This window comes from Rhincodon typus, chromosome 28 (assembly GCF_021869965.1).
Source record: "Rhincodon typus isolate 14 chromosome 28, sRhiTyp1.1, whole genome shotgun sequence".
Lineage (NCBI taxonomy): Eukaryota > Metazoa > Chordata > Chondrichthyes > Orectolobiformes > Rhincodontidae > Rhincodon > Rhincodon typus.
This window is the reverse complement of record NC_063359.1, coordinates 41077648-41099575: the sequence shown is the minus strand read 5'-3', so window position 1 is coordinate 41099575 and position 21928 is coordinate 41077648. Positions and strand designations below refer to the sequence as shown.

The 21928-nt window shown below is 41.9% G+C and overlaps 2 protein-coding genes across 2 annotated transcripts in view; one reads left to right on the top strand and one right to left on the bottom strand.

Annotated features, from left to right (window-relative positions):
- The window catches only part of LOC125486373 (serine/threonine kinase-like domain-containing protein STKLD1), a 72121-nt gene extending 60244 nt beyond the window's left edge, over positions 1 to 11877 (top strand). The window contains exons 8-13 of the mRNA XM_048613604.1: positions 2577 to 2705; positions 6013 to 6141; positions 6830 to 6958; positions 7646 to 7786; positions 8186 to 8265; positions 9495 to 11877. Coding sequence (XP_048469561.1) covers positions 2577 to 2705; positions 6013 to 6141; positions 6830 to 6958; positions 7646 to 7786; positions 8186 to 8265; positions 9495 to 9593 — 707 coding nt within the window. The 3' untranslated portion in view covers positions 9594 to 11877. The remainder of the gene's footprint in view (positions 1 to 2576; positions 2706 to 6012; positions 6142 to 6829; positions 6959 to 7645; positions 7787 to 8185; positions 8266 to 9494) is intronic.
- A 116-nt stretch (positions 11878 to 11993) lies between these two features.
- Positions 11994 to 21928, bottom strand: part of rexo4 (REX4 homolog, 3'-5' exonuclease) — a 12840-nt gene continuing 2905 nt past the window's right edge. The window contains exons 3-7 of the mRNA XM_048613605.1: positions 18665 to 18858; positions 17190 to 17278; positions 15464 to 15538; positions 14208 to 14282; positions 11994 to 12526 (exon numbers count right to left, since the gene is read on the bottom strand). Of these exons, the coding sequence (XP_048469562.1) occupies positions 12404 to 12526; positions 14208 to 14282; positions 15464 to 15538; positions 17190 to 17278; positions 18665 to 18858 (556 nt within the window). The 3' untranslated portion in view covers positions 11994 to 12403. The remainder of the gene's footprint in view (positions 12527 to 14207; positions 14283 to 15463; positions 15539 to 17189; positions 17279 to 18664; positions 18859 to 21928) is intronic.

Below are 21928 nucleotides of genomic sequence, written 5' to 3'. Positions count from 1 at the left end.
GATAACTGCCATTCTTTCTTATGTCATCTTTTTGCCAGTTTTACTCTCCTCTTCACCATGCTGTCAACATATTTCACTTAGTTCTCATTTAAGGAATTCACCTAACATATGTCATGTTCTTTTCACAGAATCGCAGAATTGTTACTGTACAGAAGAAGGCCATTCAGCTCGTTGTGCCTACAGTGGCTTTTCAAATGACCATCATTATCTAGTGTCAATCTCCTGCTTTTTCCCCATATCCCTGCGCACTATTTCTATCTAAATAATCAGACAATGCCCTCTTGAATATCTCATTTGAACCTGCCTCAACGACATTTCCAGGCATTGCATTCCAAATCCCAGCTACTCATTGTGTGAAAGTTTTTTTTCTCACATCACCCATGTTTCTTTTGCACATCTCTTTGAATCTGTGCCTTCTCATTCTTGTTTCATTTAAAGTGGGAACAACTTCTCTTACCTACTCTATCCAGCCCACTTATGATTTTGGAAACCTCAATCAACTCTCCTATCAACCTTCTCCTGTCTATGGAGAACAATCCAAATTTCTTAAGTTTGTCCTCTTAACTGAAATTTCTCATTCCTGAAACCATTCTTGTTGATCACTTCCAGACTGTCCCCAGTGCTTTTATGTCATTCGTATAATGTGGCACCTACAACTACGCACAGTTATTCAGCTGAGGTCTAACAAGTGTCTTATACAATTTCAAAATCACCTCTTTGCATTTGTGCTCTATGCACCTGTTAATAAAGCCAAGGACACTGTATGCTTTATTAACTGCTCTCTCCACCTATTCTCCCACCTTCAATAATCTATGCGCATACACATCCAGGTCCCTCTGCTCCTGCACCTCCTTTAGAATTGTACCCTGTATTTTATATTGTCTTTCAATGCTGTTATGACCAAAGTGTGTCACTCACACTTCTCTGCATTGAACCAAATCTGCCACCTACCTGCCCACTCTACCAATTTGTCAGTGTCCTTTCAAAGTTCTGCAACTGTTTTCCTCACCGTTTACAATTCTTCCAAGTTTTGTGTCATCTTTTAAGGAGGTCTTGAAGAAACTGTGATTCCTGGTGTGTGTGTGTGTGCGCGCTTTTCTACAAGATCCTTAACGGAAGAGTTTAGAACTAGAGGGCATGGGAATAAAGGATCTTTTAGAGCAATGTGAATCTGTGGATTTCTCTTTCCCCAGAGAGCAGTGGAGGCAGGGTCATTGAATGTTTTTAAAGAAGAGGTAGGTAGATTCTTGATGAACCAGGGAGACAAAGGGTGTCGGCAAGTGGCAGAAAGGTGGTTTTGAGATCAACCATTTTCTTGAAAGGACGTAAGAAATAGGAGTGGGAGTAGGTCATTCATCCCCCTAAGCTGTGATTTAAAAGGTTTTTAAAAGTAAGCAATCTTCCTCAATTTTTCCCTCTTCTAGATTGATAGAAAGCATGGACCAGGTTTCTGTACTTAACAAGGATATATATTTATTATAAATAGATTCTAACTACAGATAAATAGCTATGAATCCTCGACATAAAACTCTACTGGCTAAAACTCTGCATACAGACATATACAAAAAAAATGGGTGTGATAGGTGGAGAGAAAGACTGGGAAGGCAGTCTAGTGGTCCCTGTTCACAGGGTTTGCTGAGATGACCCTTTTGCTGATCCTTTTGCAACTTCTTGATCTTTATTCTCCAGGTACTTGTAGTTGTTCTCAGGAGGCACAGGGTGACTGGTTCCCAATTATAAAGACCTCATTCTTTATTAATTCAGTAACAGCGAACAGCAGCTGATGAGGGGAAATAAACTGGTTATCTTCAGGCTTGAGATGCTTTTTAACTGAAGAGCAAAAACACCTCCTCCTCTTCCCAGGTCCAATGACTTTTGACCTGAACATTCACACCTCCAAACTGTTCAGCTATGTAAAAGCAATTCACATAGTTGTTAGCAGGCAAGAGGCCTATGTCATAATAACTGGTCACTAGTTCATAGACCAATCAACTACTTGTTGCTGGTGAAATCTTCATCCTTACACATCACTTGCGCCAGCTCATCTGTAACTGATATAGTGGTAGTGTCCCTACCTCTGAATCAGGAGACCCAGGTTCAAGACCCACTTCCTCCAGAAGTGTGTAATGACATCTCTGAATAAGTTGATTTCAAAACATCTGTAATACATCCTGTCCCTATAAAGATTGGCATATGGACAGGGTGGAGAGGCTTTATTGTGTATCTAACCCCACAATGTATCTGTCCTGGCACTGTTTGATGGGGACACTGTAGAGGGATCTTTGCTGTGTATCTAACCCTGTGCTGTAAATTTTCTTCGTTAATTCTTAGAATGTTTGTGCTACTGGCAAAGCGAGTATCTATTGTCCACCCTTAATTGTTTCTGAGGAGATGGTGGAGACTACTGTCTATCTGGTAGATGTATGTCTACAGTGTTGCTAGGGCGAGAGTTTCAAGATCACTTTGGCAGCGCACTGGAGGCATGATCTTAATGGCTTTGGGCTCAGTTCAGTTTATAATGTATGAAGGTTTTTATTCTCAGAAATTTTCAGACTTTTCTAATTTCCTTCCTAAAGAAGCAGCTAGGATACTGATTGGGAAGGCCAAGGGGATTCAGGAAATCATAACAACCCTGAGAATTTACATTGACAACAGTCACATCTGCATTCCCTGCTGTGGCGCTCTGTGCAGTCTCATAGTCACCGGTAAGTATCAGGCTATCCACCCAGTTACTAACCAATGCTTAAGATAGGAAGGGAAAGCTAGATAATCTCGAGAAAGAGTGCAAAACTATGCTGAAACTATGAAATGAAGTGGAGGAAAGATAATATCAACCTGATGGATTAAACAGCCTGTTCCTGTGCTGAAAATTCTATGGCATGTGGTGCGTACAGCAGGCTTGGAAGCAACAAGTGACCATATTGCCAAAGCTCTTTTCAGGAACAGGCCATTCAACACTTCAGGCCCGTTCTGCCACTTAATTAGATCATGACTAACCTCTATCTCAGCTCCTGTCTATCTGCTGGAAGGAGATGATGTTGTCGTGGTAATGTCACTGGATTAATTACCCAGAGACTCTGGCTAATCCTCTTAGTAACAAATTAAAATCCCAATATGGGATCTGGAATTGAAATTAATCTCAGAAATAGCAACCAGGAAACTATCATTGATTGTCATATAAGGCCATCAAATTCACTAATACTTTTCAGGGAGTGAAATCTGCTGTCCATACCTGATGTGGTCCACATGTGACTCTAGACCTACAGTAATGTGGTTGACCTTAACTACCCACTGAAATGGCTGAGCAAGTCACTTAGTTCAAGGGCGATTAGAGATGGCATCAAGCCCAGATCCCAAAAAATAATTTTTAACTAACCTTTAATACTCTTACAAAGATTGTTCAGTCCCAATTTTGAAATGTTCATTTCACTCTGATCCTCAGCAGCTTTATTTGTTTTATTTATCCTGACATTGTTCCTAAATTTTGTCTGCCTCTAACTTTAAGATTACCTTCCTTAGTTCCCCCCAACAATAAATGGAATAGTTTCTTTCCATCTTACTGAATCCTTGGATCATTTTGAAAATCTGTTAGAATACCCCTTAGTCTGTATATACAAATGAATAGAAGGTTATTTTTGTCGCTTAACCCCTTGGATCATGGTATCATTCTGATGAATCTGTGCTATACCTTCTTCAATGCTCTTATATCTCAATACAGTAAAGCAGTCTATGTACCAACGCAGCAAGACCGAGAAAATGTCCACACTTGGGCTGATTAATGGCAAGTAGCTTTGCACCACACAAGTGTAAGGCAATGATTATATCCAACGAAAGAAACTGACCATCACTTGTTATTTAATGACATTAGCATTGCTGAATTCCTCACCGCCCACATCCTGGGAGTTACCAATGACCAGAAACGGACTTGGACTCGTTATATAAATATAATAGCTACAAAAGCGGGACAGAGGCTTTGAAATCTCTAGCGAGTGACTCATTTCCTCACTCCCTAATGGCTGTGAACATCTACAAGGCATAAGTGTGATGGAATACTGTTCACTTGCCTGGATGAATGCAGCTCCAACAATACTTAAGAAACTTGACACCAGCCAGGGACACAGCCGTCTTCTTGATTGGCACCACATCCACCATCTTGAACGTTCACTCCCTCTATCACCAACACGCAGTGACAATAGCATGTGCCACCTATAAAATTCACTGCAGTAACTCATCAACCTCCTTCTCCAGCACAGTCCATAGCCACAAACTCTAACAGTTGGAAGGACAAGAGTAGTTGTTAGATGGGATGCAGTTTGCTCCCTCACATTAGTGCTCCCTCTGAACTCTGCCCCAGAATTTCTTCAGGCCCACACACTCTACTTCTACACAGTCCAGATAAAGTTGGATAATTTATTTTTGTATGACCTTGATTGATGGATAAACACTGGGATAATTGTATGTTAATTGTATTATTAAGGTTAAGGACTTGCATACAGGTAGAGGGCATTGATTGATTAAGTACATTGAGGACATATAGAGAGAAAATTCATCCTCCATTTCCTCACCCATATACTCTTGTCTGGACATGCTATGTCTTGTCTGGAGGTGGCAGGGGATTCTAATGGGAGGCTGCTTATGTGGGAGTCCTACCTTTGTCATTGGAGACTTGGATTGAGGATTTCACACAGCAGTCCCATACAGTGGGAGATTAATATGATTCATAGGCTCCCTTGCCTTTTGTATTTTCTGCAGTTTTGAGGAATCCATGTTCCACAGATGTATGATTGGAACATGCTCCAGCCAATGTTCCACTATCAGGAGCATCCCCTTCAAAATGTTTGGTCAGACGACCTCCATATGGATCTGCTCCTGAGTGTAGTGAACATGGCCATTATCAGATTCAGGCAGTGGACCATTGGAAGGGCCTATGTAGATCTCTTTGGCTCTATAACTGCCTGTTTCACTTCCATGGTTATTTCTGTGCCCTGATATTGGAAAGGGAACTTGAAGTGTCTGCTGGTATCCTTGAGGCCTTCCATGACAGATGGGCATCATGGGAGCTGGACTTTATCACACATCACTACACTTTTTTTCAATTTAAATTTGACTTTTGATTTTTTGTTACCCATTAATTTATTTTAATTTAGATTAATGTGGTTTAATTGGTAGTGTTGTTGATCAAGAGAGCATAAAGAGAGACTTTATGTCTTGCAGAGGCTAAAGTCTATCATCTTGCTCCTGTGACCCAAACCCAAAAACAAAATTTAATTTACATTTGCAAGGTTCTTTCATGATTTGATTTTTTTCCAGTGTTGCTTTAAGGGCTAGTTCCTTAGTTAATTTCAGGCTTTTCAAAACAGACACATCTGGAACATTGGGTTAGAGAGGAGGTAGACATTAGTAATGATGCATTCTATAAATAAATCTAATATTAAGCAAATATTTGGATTCTTGTTTCCTACATCAGCAAATTTCTTCAGAATGAATTAATTACAACACATGGGGGGAGAGCATCCTATTCACCTTCAAAATATATTTTAGGATCTTTTATGTTCATTTGATGAAAGTTGGAGCCTCTTACATTGCAGTGTTCCCTTATAGGAAGGTACAGCCTGGTGAAGGCCATTCAGTCCTTTTGAACCTATCTCAGTATTAAATGAGATCAAGTAACCTAGATCAAGATCATGCAACCTAACTCCATTCTCCTGACACTGTCCCATTTCCCTTAATAACTTTGGATAACTGAAATCTATTGAACTTAGATTTAAAACTAATAAAAGTCAGCTTCTGACTCTTGTCAGCTAAAGATAGTGTGCCCATATCTCTGGAGCAGGAGTTGAACTTATGATCTTCCGAATCAGAGGTGTGAGTAATTCCCACTGAACCATTGCTGACACTAGATCAGGAGAGAATTGGTGCTCAGCTGCAGCCCAGGCACTGATCTTAAACAGTCAGAGCTCATCTGGGAGAGATCCACTGTCTAACTTTGAACTCTTGGTGCCCCTCCTATAGAGGAAAATGCACAAATTGCAAGGTCGGAACATTTGCTGCGGACTATTCTGCAGGTCCTGGAGAAGCACATCCAGAATGGTGATGTGGTGGAATCAGCCAGCGCAGTATTGTGGGTCCTGTCATTACAGGGTGAGTCTGAGAAACCAGTCACAATGAGGTATGTACATGTACGTAACAAACATAAACCAGCACATACTACAGAACAGAGAGCCATATCTATATCCACAACACATGACACACGTTTGCATAGCATGTAGCCAAATTCTGTCGCGGTCCACATGTGCAGAGTTTCTGCATGTCTTAGTCCACGCATATGTACAACTTTGTGCATAGTCATGTGCACTGCATGTTTCAGTTCATGTTTGCAGATAACCACTGTGTCCCAGTCCACATGTTCAAATACCCACTGCGTGTCCTAGTCCACACGTGCACATACCCACTCCACGTGTGCATATACTTCATGTCCCAGTCCACGTGCACTTATGAACTGCCAGAGGAAGTGTTAGATAAGGGTATGGTTACGTCATTTGGATAGGTACATGAATGGGAAAGTTTAGAACAATATGGGCCAAACACAGGTACATGGGAATAGTTTAGTTTGGAAAACCTGGTCGGCATGGATAGGTTGGTCTGTTTCAGAGCTGTATGACTCTGACATATCCACTGCATGTCCTAGTCCATGTGTACATAATCACCGCATGTCACATTCCGTGTGCACAAATGCCAAGTCTACACATTCCATCTCTGCTTCTTACCGGTCTGCATACTTTGATAGTTACGTTATTTGAACACTCATATGTTCATGTTCTCTTCTCAGAGCCCCTGAATGATGGGCAATTGGAGGAGATCACCCTGCTCTTAATTGAAGCTTTTGACCTTCACCTGCGAAAAGAAACCGTTGTGAAAAATATCTGCTTCGCTCTGTCAAGCTTAATTCGGTTGTCAGGTAGGTGTTAAAGATCGTCTCTTAATTCAATGGGCAAAGCTTAAAAGGTTAGAGGAATGGTTCCAGATAAGTAGCTGTTTTATTTATATGTATGTGTATACACTAGTCCAGTTCAGTTCCTAGTGTACAATAGCGAGCAGTTACTGATAGTGGGTGATTCAGTGGAGGTAGTACATTTGAAAGTCAAGAAGAAATTATTAGATTCTGTCTTATTGGAGATGATCATCACCTGCCACTTCTTTGGGCAAATGTTACTCATTACTTATTTATCTACACGAATCATGATCCAAGTCATGGTCAAAGACTGCTTCATTATCTGAAGAATGGAACTGAACACTGTAATCATCAAGAACATTCCCACTTCTGACAAACAAAGGAGATAGAGGACAACTCTTCAACCAAACAGTTAAATTGTAGTTAATCTATTGAAAATGTAAATTAAATGTCAAGGCTCTCACTCCATGAGTCCAAGTTTGGAAAGAACAGGATAGAAAAAAATCAGAACACAACAATAGAGCTTTGAAATCCTGAGGATCAAGTGGGGGCACAGTGAGGGTGCAATGAGGGAAGAAACAAGAGACTCCAGTGACACTGTGCTGATCCTTGATTTACAAAGGGGATGGGGGTAACGAATCAGTCTCACCCAGTTTCCTTTGAACTAACCAGCTCATATCCTCTCCCTTTCAGAGCTTGTGGCTTTCCGGATCCTGGTGCCAGAAGGCGGTCGGGATGGATTCGCCCTGCTCATTCAGAGTTACCACAGCCACTTCACTGACCCTGAGGTGGTGCAGGATATCTGCATGGTGTTTCAGGAAATGGTGCAGTACAGTAGGTTCACGTCTGCTGATTGTGGAGTACAATATGGTGGAAGGGGAAGATTAGGTGGGGAAGGGAGGGGGGAGATGTGCGGGGTTAGGAGGAGTGGGTAGAAGGCAGGGAGTGTGGGGGGAACTGAGCGAGGTGAAGAGAGGAGGATTGTAGGAAGTGGAAGGTGGAGTGAGAGTGGGATGAGGTAGTGGGGAGAGATCAAGGCAAGGAGGGGGGAGAGAAATGGGGTAGGGAAGGAGTTGGGTGGAGAAATGAATGTGATGGAGAGCAGTGGGATGGGGAAGAGATGGGAGAAGGGAGGAGTGTGGGGTGGTGGTGGTGTGCACACTGCAGCAAGGAGCCTACAGAAACGGGTTTTTCAGTTAATCAATAAAGCTAATCCCTGTTGTGTTGTTTCAGAGGATGTGGTGCCTGAACTCATCTCTCAGAAACTAGATGTAACACTGAATGCAATCAAAGTCAAATTTGCTTCAAACGAGGTGAGAGTCAAATCTTGTGCAGGTCCTCCAATGTTATAGTCCAGGTTAGCCAACATAAACCAAAATCTATTGTTCAGGTCAGACTCAAACAGTATAAATCCCGAAGTTGAATCTGGAACACACTGCTTGAAAGGGCAGTGGAAGCAGATTTAATAGAAAATTTCAAAAAGAGCTTGGTAAAATACTTGAAAAGGAGAAATTGCCAAACTTTGGGGAAGAGTGGGGCTAAGGCAATCGGAATAATTGGATAGCCCTGTCCATGAGCTGGTGCGGGGGATGATAGTAAAGTGAAATGGGTTAAAATCAGCATGAAATAAAAGTGTAAAGAACTGCGGATGCTTTAAATCAGAAACAAAACAGAAATTGCTGGAAAAGCTCTTCAGGTGTGGCAGCATCTGTGGAGAGAAATCAAGAGTCAACATTTCGGGTCCAGTGACATGAAAGCAACTGAGGAAAGGTCACCGGACCCAGAACATTAACGCTCCATTTTCTCCACAAGTGCTGCCAGACCTGCTGAACTTCACCAGCAATTTGTTTAAATTCAGGATATTTGCACAGTCTGGCATGCCTTCAAATACAAAAATTTAAAGGGCGATCCTAATGGTGAAGTTTAAGATAAAGGATTTGATAAGGCAAGTGGTGTGAATTTATTTCATCTTGTGTGAAGTGCAGAATGGCAGGGGTGTAGTCATGAAAGAAATAAAAGGAAATCTGGAACTTCCTCCAAATCCCTGAACGATAGGGGCTGAGGCCCAACTGAAATATTCAGAACTGTAGATTGTTTATTGAGGAAAGGTGTTGAAGGATACAGGGCAGAAGCAGATTAATGGATTTAAGCACAAAGACAAAAAAAAGGATGCTGGAAATCTGAAATTTAAAAACAGAAAATATTGGAAAATGTCAATAGATCAAGTATAACGTGTGCAGAGAAAGACACCAAGTAAAATATTTGCATTCTGACAAAAGGTCATTGACCTAAATATTATCTCATTTTCTCTGCAGCATTACTCATATAATTAATAGAGATTTATATCAATGGTTTACTAGAATGACAGTCTTGAGGGGCTGAATGGGCTCCTGTTATTTTCTACAATTAGCCTGTCTTGGAAGGACAGTTTCCAGGATGGTTAGCACTTGCAATAAGAGGAGAACATTGAGTCATGAACTCTGCAGGGGAAATAGGGAAGTAACAAATTGCTAATTTGTGGACATTCTCACCCTCCCTTCAGAACATTGTCACTGTGCTGGATTCTACACTTTCAAAATTGCAGGCAGCAGAGGCAGGTGCTCAGAATGAAGACAACAGAAACACTAGGGACTCTATTTAATTTAAAATCATGTTTTTAATAAACAGAAGAATGAGCCCCGAGGATTGTCAGTACTGATTACACTTTCCTTCTTCAACACTGATCTTCAGTCACAGACAGCTCACAAGGTGCTGTCAATCTGAACAACACAAACAAGCAGCGATTCAGACTGTTGCAGGCTGTCGCAACTCAAGCTTCACAATAACCACACTCCCTCTGAAAGTTCAGAACTTTTGGTTAATATCCTGAATCATATTACTTCTCCCTCAACTCCCCACCTTTGTTATGAATGTGTTTCTTTTGGAGCTTCACACAGAAGCAGGAAAGTCTCCATTCAAATAGAACTGGGATCCGATCTCATTGCAGAGAGACTCCCCCAGTGTCAGTACGGAGGGAGCGCTGCATTGTTTGAGAGTCAATACTGAAGGAGGTGCCACATTGTCTGAGGCTCAGTACTGAGGGAGCACCACACTATTAAAGTAACATTACTGAGGGAGCACTATGCCACAGATGGGACATTAGATTTGGGAATTATCTGCTCCCTTGAGTGGACTTAAAAGGTGCTAATCAAAGACGTTCAGGGAATTTGTATGGTGGGCCATAATTTATTCCTCAAGAGATGATTCAGTTATTACCATTTTAGTGATCACAAATTGACTACCATGTTTCCTGCATTACAACAGTAACTACACTGAAAAAAAAACTTTGACAACTATGAACCTCATTGGACTTCCCAGTGTTGTGAAAGCCACTAGAGAAATACAAATTTTAGTCTGTGTGATCACAACTAACAAAATAGCAACAAACGGAACGGCTTATTCCTTGACAAAAGAATCCTGCCTCCTAGTATCAGAATTGCAGTTGTGTTTGCATTCTTCACTCTGCAGCAGCAAACTACTGCAGCTGCTGGAAATCAGAAAAAAAGACTCGAAATACTCTACATTCCCAGTTCATCTTCTCATGTCAATGATAGTTCATTATTCTGATATTATGTCTCTGAGAAAGAATGTCCTCCCACTCGGTGGTTACCTAGACCAATTACAATCTTAAAAATAGATGCAGTTGTTGGAGAGCTATTCAGAGCATCTCAGTGCTGTTGACTCTATACCTGTTTCTCTCTCATCCACAAGGCCAAGGCTAAAATACAGCAACCAATGACTGTATAATTTTCTTTGATTTATTGACTGGATTGGGCTTCACTGATAGGCTGCTATTTATTACCCATAGCAGGATGGTGGTAATCCCCCAGCTTGAATGACTGTAGCCATAGTGTGTAGTTAAACCCACAGTGCAGTTGCAAAGGGAGGTCCAAAGCTTCCTTCAGCAATACTGAAGGAATGGTGATATATTTCCAAGTCAGAATGGCCAAATCCAGTCATATCAGAGTTATACAGCATGGAAACAGACCCTTTGGTCCAACTCATCCACGCTGACCAGTTACCCTGAACTGATCTAGTCCCATTTGGCAGCATTTGACTCATATCCCTCTAAACTCTTTGGACACTGGGGACAACTTAGCGTGGCCAAGCCACCAACATGTGCAACTTTGGCAAATGGGAAGAAACCGGTACACCCAGAGGGAATCTACACAGACACAGGGAGAATGTGCAAATTCCACACAGTCACCCAAGGTTGGAATTGAACCTGGGTCCCTGGTGCTATGGGGTAGCAGTGCTAACTACTGAGCCTCTATGCCACCCATGTCAAAGAATCTGACACTGACCTATTTCCTGTTAAACACATCTTGATTTGAGTTCAGCGGACTGAATGGTGAGCCCCTTTGGATCCATAAAAAGGTCAAATGAAGTATGTTCTAGATCTGTTCCAGAGGAGTGCAGGAAGAATTAAAATCATTCCCAATATTCATCACCAGTTCTGCCTTTGCTGCTTCACTGGTATGGCCAGTGACAGCAATGGAAAAATTTCAGTGCTACCACGTATCAGCCCTTTTATGTGAAACAGACAAGTGGATCAGGTAGACTCAACTCCCTGACCATTTTGTTCATTCTTGCCACTGCTTGCCATGAAATCATTCATTTCTTGGTACATCCTGTTTGACTTTCAAGGCTCTGAAGTTTTGAAATCATCTGTCCTTGGTGGATTAATCAGAAACCAGAACAGGATCTATTAGTATGGGTGACTAGAGAGAAGTAGAATTTAATCAGAATAAGAGTTATATGTCAAGGCTGCTTTATCAATGGAACTTAACTCAGTATGTAACTGCTTAGTGCTGTCTCTGTCCTGGGACTGTTTGATGGTGACAGTGCAGAGGAAGCTTTACTCTGCTATCCATGTCTTGGGAGTGTTTGATGGGGGACAGTGTGGAGAGAGCTTCACTCTGTATCCAACCTCATGTTGACCCTGTCTGGGAATGTTTGAAGTTGACACCAGGTGTGGAAACTGTTCTGTCCTGATCAATTATTCAGTGAAAATTCTGTAGACATTTTATTTTTGTAAATCATTAGAGCTAGAACAACAAGTACAGATTTTACAAGTTAAAATTCAAACAAGAAGAGAAGTAACTCCAACCTAATTCAGTCCACATTCTGGTACAGGGTCAATTACTGTATGAAAACACCCATATGCATGGTGTTACCAGTGAACAGTCAGCTTGCTGAACACCATCTAGCTAGTGTGCTACATTACTCAACTGACAGCAGTCACAGCAAAAATACAATTGCCACCTCACACCAGAGTCTTCATCTGTCAAACTGTCATGTTGATGAGAGAGCAGACCTTTCACAAATCACCTGGCTCTGGGTGGAGGGGACTGGGGATTAGCATCACTGTTCGCTCAGTGTTACTTTCTGACAAGTCTCTCACATTTAGCTTCAAGGTTTGGTTTCTCCACTGTTGCAACTTATTTTTTTTGTTCTGTACTTTGCCTTCACCTCTGCCTCCCACTTCTGCCTCACCAGTGTATAAAGTCTCATTGTTGCCTGAGCATCTTGTACCTAAGAATAAGAACAGGGGAAAGAAAACATTGTTAGACAGGCAGCGGTGGCAAATCCTGTTTGTTCAAACTGATGCACTTGTAAAAATCTCATTTCCACTTGCCTCTTGTGGGGTACAGGTTCTACCAGTGCAGACTCCCCTTCAGTTTAACAAAGCAGCCATCACGCCAGAGAGGGCATCAACATTAGATTTTCTGTCCTCACCCAGAAAGTTCACTAGCAGCAACCCTGGCAGAGAACCCTCCAAGTTTATGCCCAAATGTGATCAGCACCAACAATCAGCTCAGCAGTGAGAAGTCAGCATGTGGAAGAGCCATACCCAGGTGAGAGTCAGCGTGTGGGGTACTAGTACCTGTACCCGTGCGAGGCAGTATCTTTAGCGGCACAGAACATGAAAGATGACAAGGAGACAATTTATAGAATCAGAGACCCTTTGGCCCATTGAGTCCATACTACCAAAAAAATATGCCACTACTTCCATAGTCCCACTTTCTTGGACTAGACCCAAAACCTGGAATTCTCTGACCCTTAAAGTGCTTATCCAAACATTTTTTAAAAGATTGTGAGGTTTCCCATTTCAACTCCGGTCCTGGGCAGGGCATTCCGGACCTCACCACCTTTCTGGGTGAAAAAAAAAATTTCCTCAAATCCCCTTTAAACCTGCTGCCTTTCACTTTAAAATTGTGCCCTCTTGTTACTGACCCTTCAGCTAGGGTAACGGCTGATTTCTAATCATTCTGTCCATGCCCCTTGTACACATCTATCTAGTTCCCTCTCAACTCCCTCTGCTCAAAAGAAAACAAAAAAAAAAAAAGCTTATCCAGCCTCCCCTTTTTGCTGAAATGCTCCATCTCAGGCAACACCCTGGGGAATCTCCTCTGCACCCCCTCAAGTGCAATCACATCCTTCCTACAGTTGGGTGACCAGGATTGCACACAGCACTCCAGCTGTGGCCTAACCAAAGGTCTGTACAGCTCCAACATAATCTATGCCATGACTGATAAATGCAAGAGTCCTTATGCCTCGTTAACTATCTTAACCTGTCCTACCGCCTTCAGTGATCTGTTGACAAGCTCCCTAATATCCCTCTGTTTCTCTGACCTTCCTACTGTCTTGCCATTCCTTGAGAACTTCCCGGTCTTACTTCTTCCTCCGAAGTACATCATCTCACATTTATCAGAGTAAAATTCCACCCGCCATTGATCTGATCAATCTTTTTATGTCCTCCTGTAACTTGACATCTTCGTCCTCACTGTCAACCACTTGACCAGAAATTTGTCATCTGCAAATTTATCATCTCTCCCATGTTTTCATTTACATCACTTTATATATTTATATTGCAAACAATAAGGGGCTCAGCACTGATCACTTTGATAATGGCACTGCACACAGGGCTGCAATCACACAAATAGCCTTCTACCACCACCCAACATCTCCCATCACTAAGTCAATTTTAGATTAATCTTGCCAAGTTACCCTAGATCCCATGTGCTTTTGTCTTTCAGTTTCCCATGTGGGACCTTGTCAATTTAACTGAGATGCTTTAGTATTTCAAGGGTAACAAAGCCTGACAACACTATGGACATTCAGCAATTCCAATGACTGTCTGTACACAGTGGGTGTAATTATTGCAGAATTTCTTGAAACACAGCGAGTGAGAAAGCTTTCAATGAACACTCACCGAGGAATGTTCAGACTCCTGAACTTTGACCTTTAGGATCTGTCTACACAAGTGCTTGAGGGAAGGGCGGCCACACTACAGAGAGAGAAACAAACAATTTGAATAACTTACAGAAAAAGAAAATAAACGGAATGTTTAACATGCACTGGCCTGGAAAAAGAGAAAAATGCTCCTAAATCACCCTAGCTCCAGGGTGGCTGATTTCACCTGTCACAAAATGCTACTATTGATGCATTTGAGAGGAACTTAAAGAGGATAAACACTTCAGGGAGTAAAGAACAGAAGGCCATTTAATGGGTTAAGATAAAGAGCAGGTGGGGCCTATTGTGAATGAACTATCTGGACAGAATGGCCTGATTCTGAGCTGTAAAGAGGCATTTGAGGCTGTGCGTGTTAATAACAATAATGTTACAAAGCTAATGGAATATGCAGGAATCGGAAGTAAGGGGTGCTTTTGAGATCGTGGTCCTCCCCTACCCCTGGATTCATAATCCAGAGACTGAGATTAACAAATGCACTGGGGACATGGGTTCAAATCCCATAACAACAGCTGGTGGAATTTGAATTTAATTAATAAATCTGGAATTAAGGAAGGGCTCTTGTCCTGCAGTGATTGTGTCTTTGCCTCGGAGGCAGGAGGCCCAGATTCAAGTCCCACCTGCTCCAGAGACATGTGATACCATTTTTGAACAGGCTGAATTAAAAGCTGGGTCTAATGATAGCCACTTTGTTGCTTGTTATAAAAACCCATCTGTTTCATTGATGCTCCTAAGGGAAGGAAATCTGTGTGAGACTCCAGTATTTTTTTTAAAATTCACAGGATGAGGACACGTTGCTGCCTAGGCCAGCACTGATTGCCCATACCTAATTGCCAAGAGGGCAGTTGAAAGTCAACCACATTGCTGGGGGTCTAGGGTCATACGTAGGCCAGACTGGGTAAGGATGGCAGATTCCTTCCCTAATGGACATTAAGGTGAATCTGAACTGCCCTCTGAAATGGCTGAGCAAGACACACAGTCTAAGGGCCATTAGGGATGGGCAACAAATGCTGGCCTTGCTAGTGATGTTAACATCCAGTGAAACAATGTATTTAAAAAAAAAAGGTGGTTTGATTCTGTAACTGAGTGATGAAATAAATTTGCAATCAAGTGACAGGTACATTTAATAACCAACAACTGTGCTGCTGCTGACATTCTCTTCTCAAATTCAATAAGCAGTTGTGATTGACGGGTAAATCCAAATGTCACTTTACTTACTCTGACAACTGTTTTGAAAGGTTTGTATTTCTGTGTGTCACGAATTTTCTTCTTTGGATGGTCCAGGAACAGAATCTGTGGCAATTAGACAACAAGTATTAATTAGTAAAGCAACAAATACAAGCAGCAGCTGCCTGTATAGCTTACTCTTTTCAATAGTACTCTTTTATATTAATTCTTATATAAAAATACGTGCTCTGCTGATTGCAGACTGAAGCATTTGAAGAGTGATTTAGAAAGGCTTGACAAACAAATGGAACTTTGTGACGGTGACCCGGGAGAGTGGCAAGTTTTGTTTTCGGGGTCTGAATCAAGTGAACTGAGTTTGAGTCTTTGACCAGCAGAAAACACACATGTGAATCTGGAACCACAAACAGGTACAGACCAGATAAAGACAAGACTTCCTTCCCTAAAGGATGTTAGTGACTAGTTGGATTTTTATTGCATTCTGATAGTTTCGTGCCCAGTTTTACCAATCCCCAGATTTTTATTTGAAAATGAATTCAAATTCCATTACCCACAGTGTTCTAAGGATTATTAGTCCAGTGACAGCACACTGCCTTACAGACTGCTGCAAACACCCTGACACTTGCAGAGAATGGTCATTATCCATGTATGGACTCCATGCACCACTGAGTCAGTGGAGAGGTGGGGCAAACCCTGGTGGTGTGGAGAGAAAGAGGCTGTACAGATGCTGATCATTTCACACCCAACCACCACACCTTTGCCACATTTCCTAAAGTGACGATCCCGTCCAAGGATGCTCTCCTTCAGTAAGGGTTTCAGTGTCATGGAGATGGATCAATTTTCGCTGATTTACTGATAAGCAGGATAAACCCCAATAGATTAATTCTACTTGTGTCGTTACGAGGGTTCAAACCCCTTGAATTCTCTTCAACGTTTCTATTCAGTACGATAAGCTGGTTGCTGCTTTGTGCCAAAGGACAAGAATTGGAAGCAATGGCTCAGTAGGACCTTGCTTCTGATATCCTGTCCCTCCCCACCCACCCAGAGGCTCAAGGACATCCGAGTCAGAAAGGTGACACGAGAGATAGTGCGCGCAGTTTTGGTCTCATCAAAGGAAGAATGCATCTGCTACGGAGAGAGTGCAATGGGAATTCACCAGACTCATCCATTAGATTGGCAGGTTTGCCTTATGAGGAAAGACTGAAGAGATTAGGTCTGTATTTCTTAGAATTTTGAACAATGAGACAGGATCTTATTGAAATGTACAAGATTCTCACAAGGTATAACAGGGTATATGTGGCCAGGATGGTTCCCCCGGCTGGTGAATCTAGAACCAGGTAGCGGAGTCTCAGGATAAAGGCGGTTTAAGACAGAGATGAGGTGGTTTCTCATCAGTCAAAGGGTGCTGTATCTTTGGAATCCTCTGCCCTTTAAGGCTGTGGAAGCTCAGCCATTGATTTTGAATTCTAAAGCACTAAGAGATATTGAGGAAAACTGGCAGGGGGGTAGATGATCAGCCATGACCAAACTGGATTGCCTACTCCTACTCCTATTTCCTATGTGCTCCAAAACAATATTTTGTAGTGGTATCAGCTGAGAACCCTTTAAGCAGGGAAAGGGATTGGGTTATCCAAAAAAAAAAAAATACTTTGAAAGTTATTTTATTTTATTTTACAAATTTTACTGTGGAGAGGAATTATCCTACGTTCCCTGTCAAACCCCCCAAACAAACACTGAACCATCCACTGTTGGTACTGACCTTGAGATCATTGTGGACAGCATGACCAACTAACACTCTGCCTTCCAAGATTTCTGCAACCTCCCTCTGCACAACTTTGAAGTCTTCACCTAAAAGTAAAGCCAAACCAGGTCAAAAATGGTCAAATCAGTTTCAAATATACACAAGGGATAAAGACTCTCGCTCTACAAGTTCAAATACTCACATCAGAGTAAAATACTACAGATGCTGAAAAACAAAAAGATGGAAAGTGCTGGAAATACTCAGCACTGTCAGCACTACGGAGGAAGAAACACAACTGAATTTGAAATAGGACACTTATTCACGAGAAGTTCAATATCAATAATCATGACTTTGTCGCTTCCTGACCATGTTGCTGACAATGTTGATGTGGGATCTTATCATCTTTTCCCTAATCTGGAGTTATCCTCACCAAACTGCCTAAATCTCCTCATTCTCTTTTATTTCATCATCCCATTCGAGTGTCAAAAGAAAAGCATAGGCTCATTTATCTTCTCAGTTGTTCCTTCCATACATAACCAGATACCAGGATTCCACTCCAGGAGTGGAGATCAATGTCTGGCCACACAATAGATCATAATGGGTGTCTTAAAGGAGGAAGGAGAGGCAGAGGGGTTGAGGGAGAGTATTCCAGAGATCAGGGCTCAAGCAGCTGCAAGGATGGCCACTAAGAGCACAACAAATAAAGTAAGAGATGGACAAAATAACAGAATTGGAGGAGCACAGACAGTTTTTTTTTTGCTCGCCCCTGGGAGGTGGGTGTCACTGGCTGGACCAGCGTTTATTCCCCATCTCTAATTACCCTTGAGAAAACAGTTGTGATTTAAATTCTTCAGCTGAAGTCCATGTGCTGTAGGTAGATCCACAATGCAATTGGGGGGGGGGGGGGTGGCAGGGGGTTCTTCCAGAATTTTGACCTAGTGATACTGACGAAATAGTGATATGTTTCAAAGACAGGATGCTGATTTGCTTGGAGGAGAACATGCAGGGGCTGGTGTTCCCAAATATGTGCCACCCTTGTCCTTGCAGATGCAAGTCGTTGTGGGTTTGGAAGATACTGTTTTAAGGAACCTTGGTGAATTTCAACAGTGCATCTTGTAAATGATATACACTACCGCTGAGTGTCAGTGGTGAAGGGACTGGATGTGGTGCCAATCAAGCAGGCTGCTGTGTTCTAGATAGTGTCAAGTTTGAGTGTTGTTGGGACTGCACTCATGCAGGCAAGTGGCAAGTATTCCATCATACTCCTGACTTGTGGCTTGTGGATATGGCTTTGGGGAGTATAGGATAACTGGACTGATGGCACAGAATGTTTCCCTGCTGTAATGTCTTTGAAATTCTGGGCTATTCTGATGTATTTGTCAATTTGTTAATTTATTTATTCACTTATCTCCTTTCCAATGACCCACCAAAATCTTTTTTTTGAAATTTTTGTATAAATATTTTAAAATTACAGATTCAAGAAGACATCTCACCATTCTTCAAGTCAGTTGGTCGTATTCCGCTAACCCAGGTCCTGTAATCTGTCACTTTTTCTGTTGGTTTCACATATTTGTCGTAAATGCATTTTCCAAATTGGTTCACAATGGATACACGTGCAAGAATGCTGTCCACTTTATCTGAACCCACACCAACCATCTCACAGTCCATTGCCACAGCTTTGGTGAGTCTGTGAAAACAGCCAGCACAGTTTATCCAGACAGACATAGTCCCTAGGGTCTCAGTCACTGTTTTAGTTTGAAGGACTCCCAAAGAGCAGCAGCACCTCAATAAAACTAAACCCAATATCCAAACACTACAAACCTGGGCTCAACCAGCATCAGGTTACATACATTGTAAAGCTCCTTCTAGTCTGTTAAACTGAAAGTAAAGCTCCTCTACATTGTCCCCATCAAACACACCCAGGACAGGGACAGCACGGGATTAGAGACAGTAAGGTTCCTGGATTAGACCTGGGCAGGTCTGGGACCGAAGCCCTAGAGAAGTATTCGAAAGAGAGTGGCTGGTGAGTCTTTAAACTAAAATGGCAGGGGTATGGGAATCTATGCATGGAGTCAGAGGAATGGGAATCGAAGAAGAATAAACAGAAATGGGGAATAAGAAAAAAGTGATTGGCAGAGAAATCAAGGGCCAGGATCAAACAGGAACACAGTAGAAAATAATGGGAATGGGACGAGTAATGTTAAAAAGACAAGCCTTAAGGCTTTTTGCACTAATGTGTGGAATACTCACAATAAACTGGATGAATTAATTGTGCAAATAGATGAAAACAGGTACAATATTGTCGGGACTACAGAGCCATGGCTGCAGGGTGACAAGGGATGGAAACTGACTGCCCAGGGGTATTCTGGATTTAGGAAAAACAGTCAAAAAAGGAAAATCCAGTGAAGTTGCATTGCTGGTTAGAGAGGAAATTAAGTAAGGAAGGATCTTTGATCTAATGATGTGGAATCTGTATGGGTAAAGGTGAGAAATACTAAGGGACATTAGTAGGGGGTTTATATAGACCCCTATACTGTCGTGGTGATGTTGGGAATGGCATTAAACAGAAAATTAGCCGTACATGTGGTAAAGGAACATCTGTAATTATGCGTGACTTTATTCTGCAAATAGATTAGAAGAATAAAATTAATGACAATACATATAGGAGGAATTTCTGGGCTGTATACAGGATGGTTTTCTGAGCCAATACGTTGATGAACCAACTATAGAACAAGCCATTCTGACTGAGTACTGTGTATTGAGAAAGGAACAAATGATGGTCTAGTTGTGTGACGTTCCTTGGGGATGGGCGACCATAATATTATACAATTCTTCATCAAGTTGGAGAATGACTAGAGTCCTCAATCTAAGTAAAGGAAACTACAATGGTACAAGGCGCGAGTTGGCTATGATAGACTGGGGAACGTTACTTAAAGGGATGACAATAGAAAAACAATAGCAAATATTAAAAAAGCACAGGGGTGAATTGCAACAATTGTTTTTTCCTGTCTGGTGCAACATTTAATTGGGAAAGGTGGCCAAACCATAGCTTACATGGATGAAATATAGCATTAGATCCAAGGAAGAGGGATACAATTTAGCTGGAAATAAAAAACAAACTTGGAGGATTGGGAGCAGTTTTGAATTCAGTAAAGGAGGGCACAGGAACTGATTAAGAAAAGGAAAACAGAGTATGAGAGCAGCTTGCAAGGAACATAAAAACTGACTAAAAGTTCCTATAGGTACATGAACAGAAAAATAAAGACGACAAATACAGGTCCCTTACAGTCAGGTAATAGGAACAAAGAAATGGCATTTTTTGGTTCCGAGTTCACAGGGAAGGAAAAACAACATACCAGAAATGTTGTGGAGCACGGTTTAGTGACAGGAAGGAAATCTGAATTAGTAGGAAAATGGTGTCGGAGGAATTGATGGAATTGAAGGCTGATAAATCCCCAGGGCCTGATAATTGACATCCCAGTGTATTTAAGGAAGTGACCCCAAATAGCCTTCCAAGGTTCTTGGACTCTGGAAGAGTTCCTATGGATTGAAGGGTAGCTCGTGTAACCCCTCCATTTAAAAGAAGGAGGTAGACGAAAACTGGGAATTATAGATCAGTTAACCCGATATCAATACTGGGGAAAATGTTAGAGTCCATTATAAAAGATTGAACAGGAGAGCACTTGGAAAACAGTAGCAGAAACAGAAAATTGCTGGAAAATCTCAGCAGGTCTGGCAGCATGTGAAGAGAAATCAGTTAACCTTTCGGGTCCAGTGACCCTTCAGAACGGAAGCATCCGCAGTTCTTTATTTCCACTTGGAAAACAGTGGCAGGATCAGACAGAGTCAGCATGGATTTATGAAAGGAAAATCATGCTTGACACATCTACTGGAATTCTTTGAGGATGCAGCAAGTAGAGTGGATTGGGGAGGGTGGGGAGTCAGTAGATATGGTTTATTTGAACTTTTCACAAAGTCTCATATAAGAGGTTAACATGTAAAATTAAAGCTCATGGAATTGGAGGTAATGTATTGAATTGGGCAGAAAACTGGTTAACAGACAGGAAACAAAGAGTTGGAATAAATAGATCTTTAAGTGAATGGCAGGCATTGACCAGTGGGGTACACAGAAATCAGTGCTAGAACCCCAGCTATTCACAAAATATATTAACGATTTAAATGAGGGAACGAAACATAATACCTCAAAACCTGCAGGTGACACAAAACTGGGTGGAAGGGTGAACTGTAAGGAGGATGCAGAGATGCTGCAGTGTGATTTGGACAGGCTGAGTGAGTGGGCAAATGCATGGCAGATGCAGAATAATGTGGATAAATGTGAGGGTATCCACTTTGGTTTAAAAAAAAAAAAGGCAGGTTATTATTTGAATGGCTATGAACAGAGAGAGCATCGTACTAAGACCCTTGTACACCAGTCATTGAGATTAAGTGTGTAGGTACAGCACATAGTAAAGAAGACAAATGATATGTTGGCCTTCATAACGAGAGGATTTGAGTACAGGGGCAGGGATGTCTTGCTGCAATTGTACAGAACATTGATGAGACCACAGCTGGAATATTGTGTGCAGGTTTGTCTCCTTATGTGAGGAAGGATGTTCTTGCTATAGAGGGAGTGCAGCAAAGGTTTGCCAGGCTGATTCCTGGGATGTCAGGACTGATGTATGAAGAGAGGTTCAATCAGTTAGGATTATATTTGTTCGCGTTCAGAAGTTTCGGGGGGGGGGGGGGGGGGGGGGGGG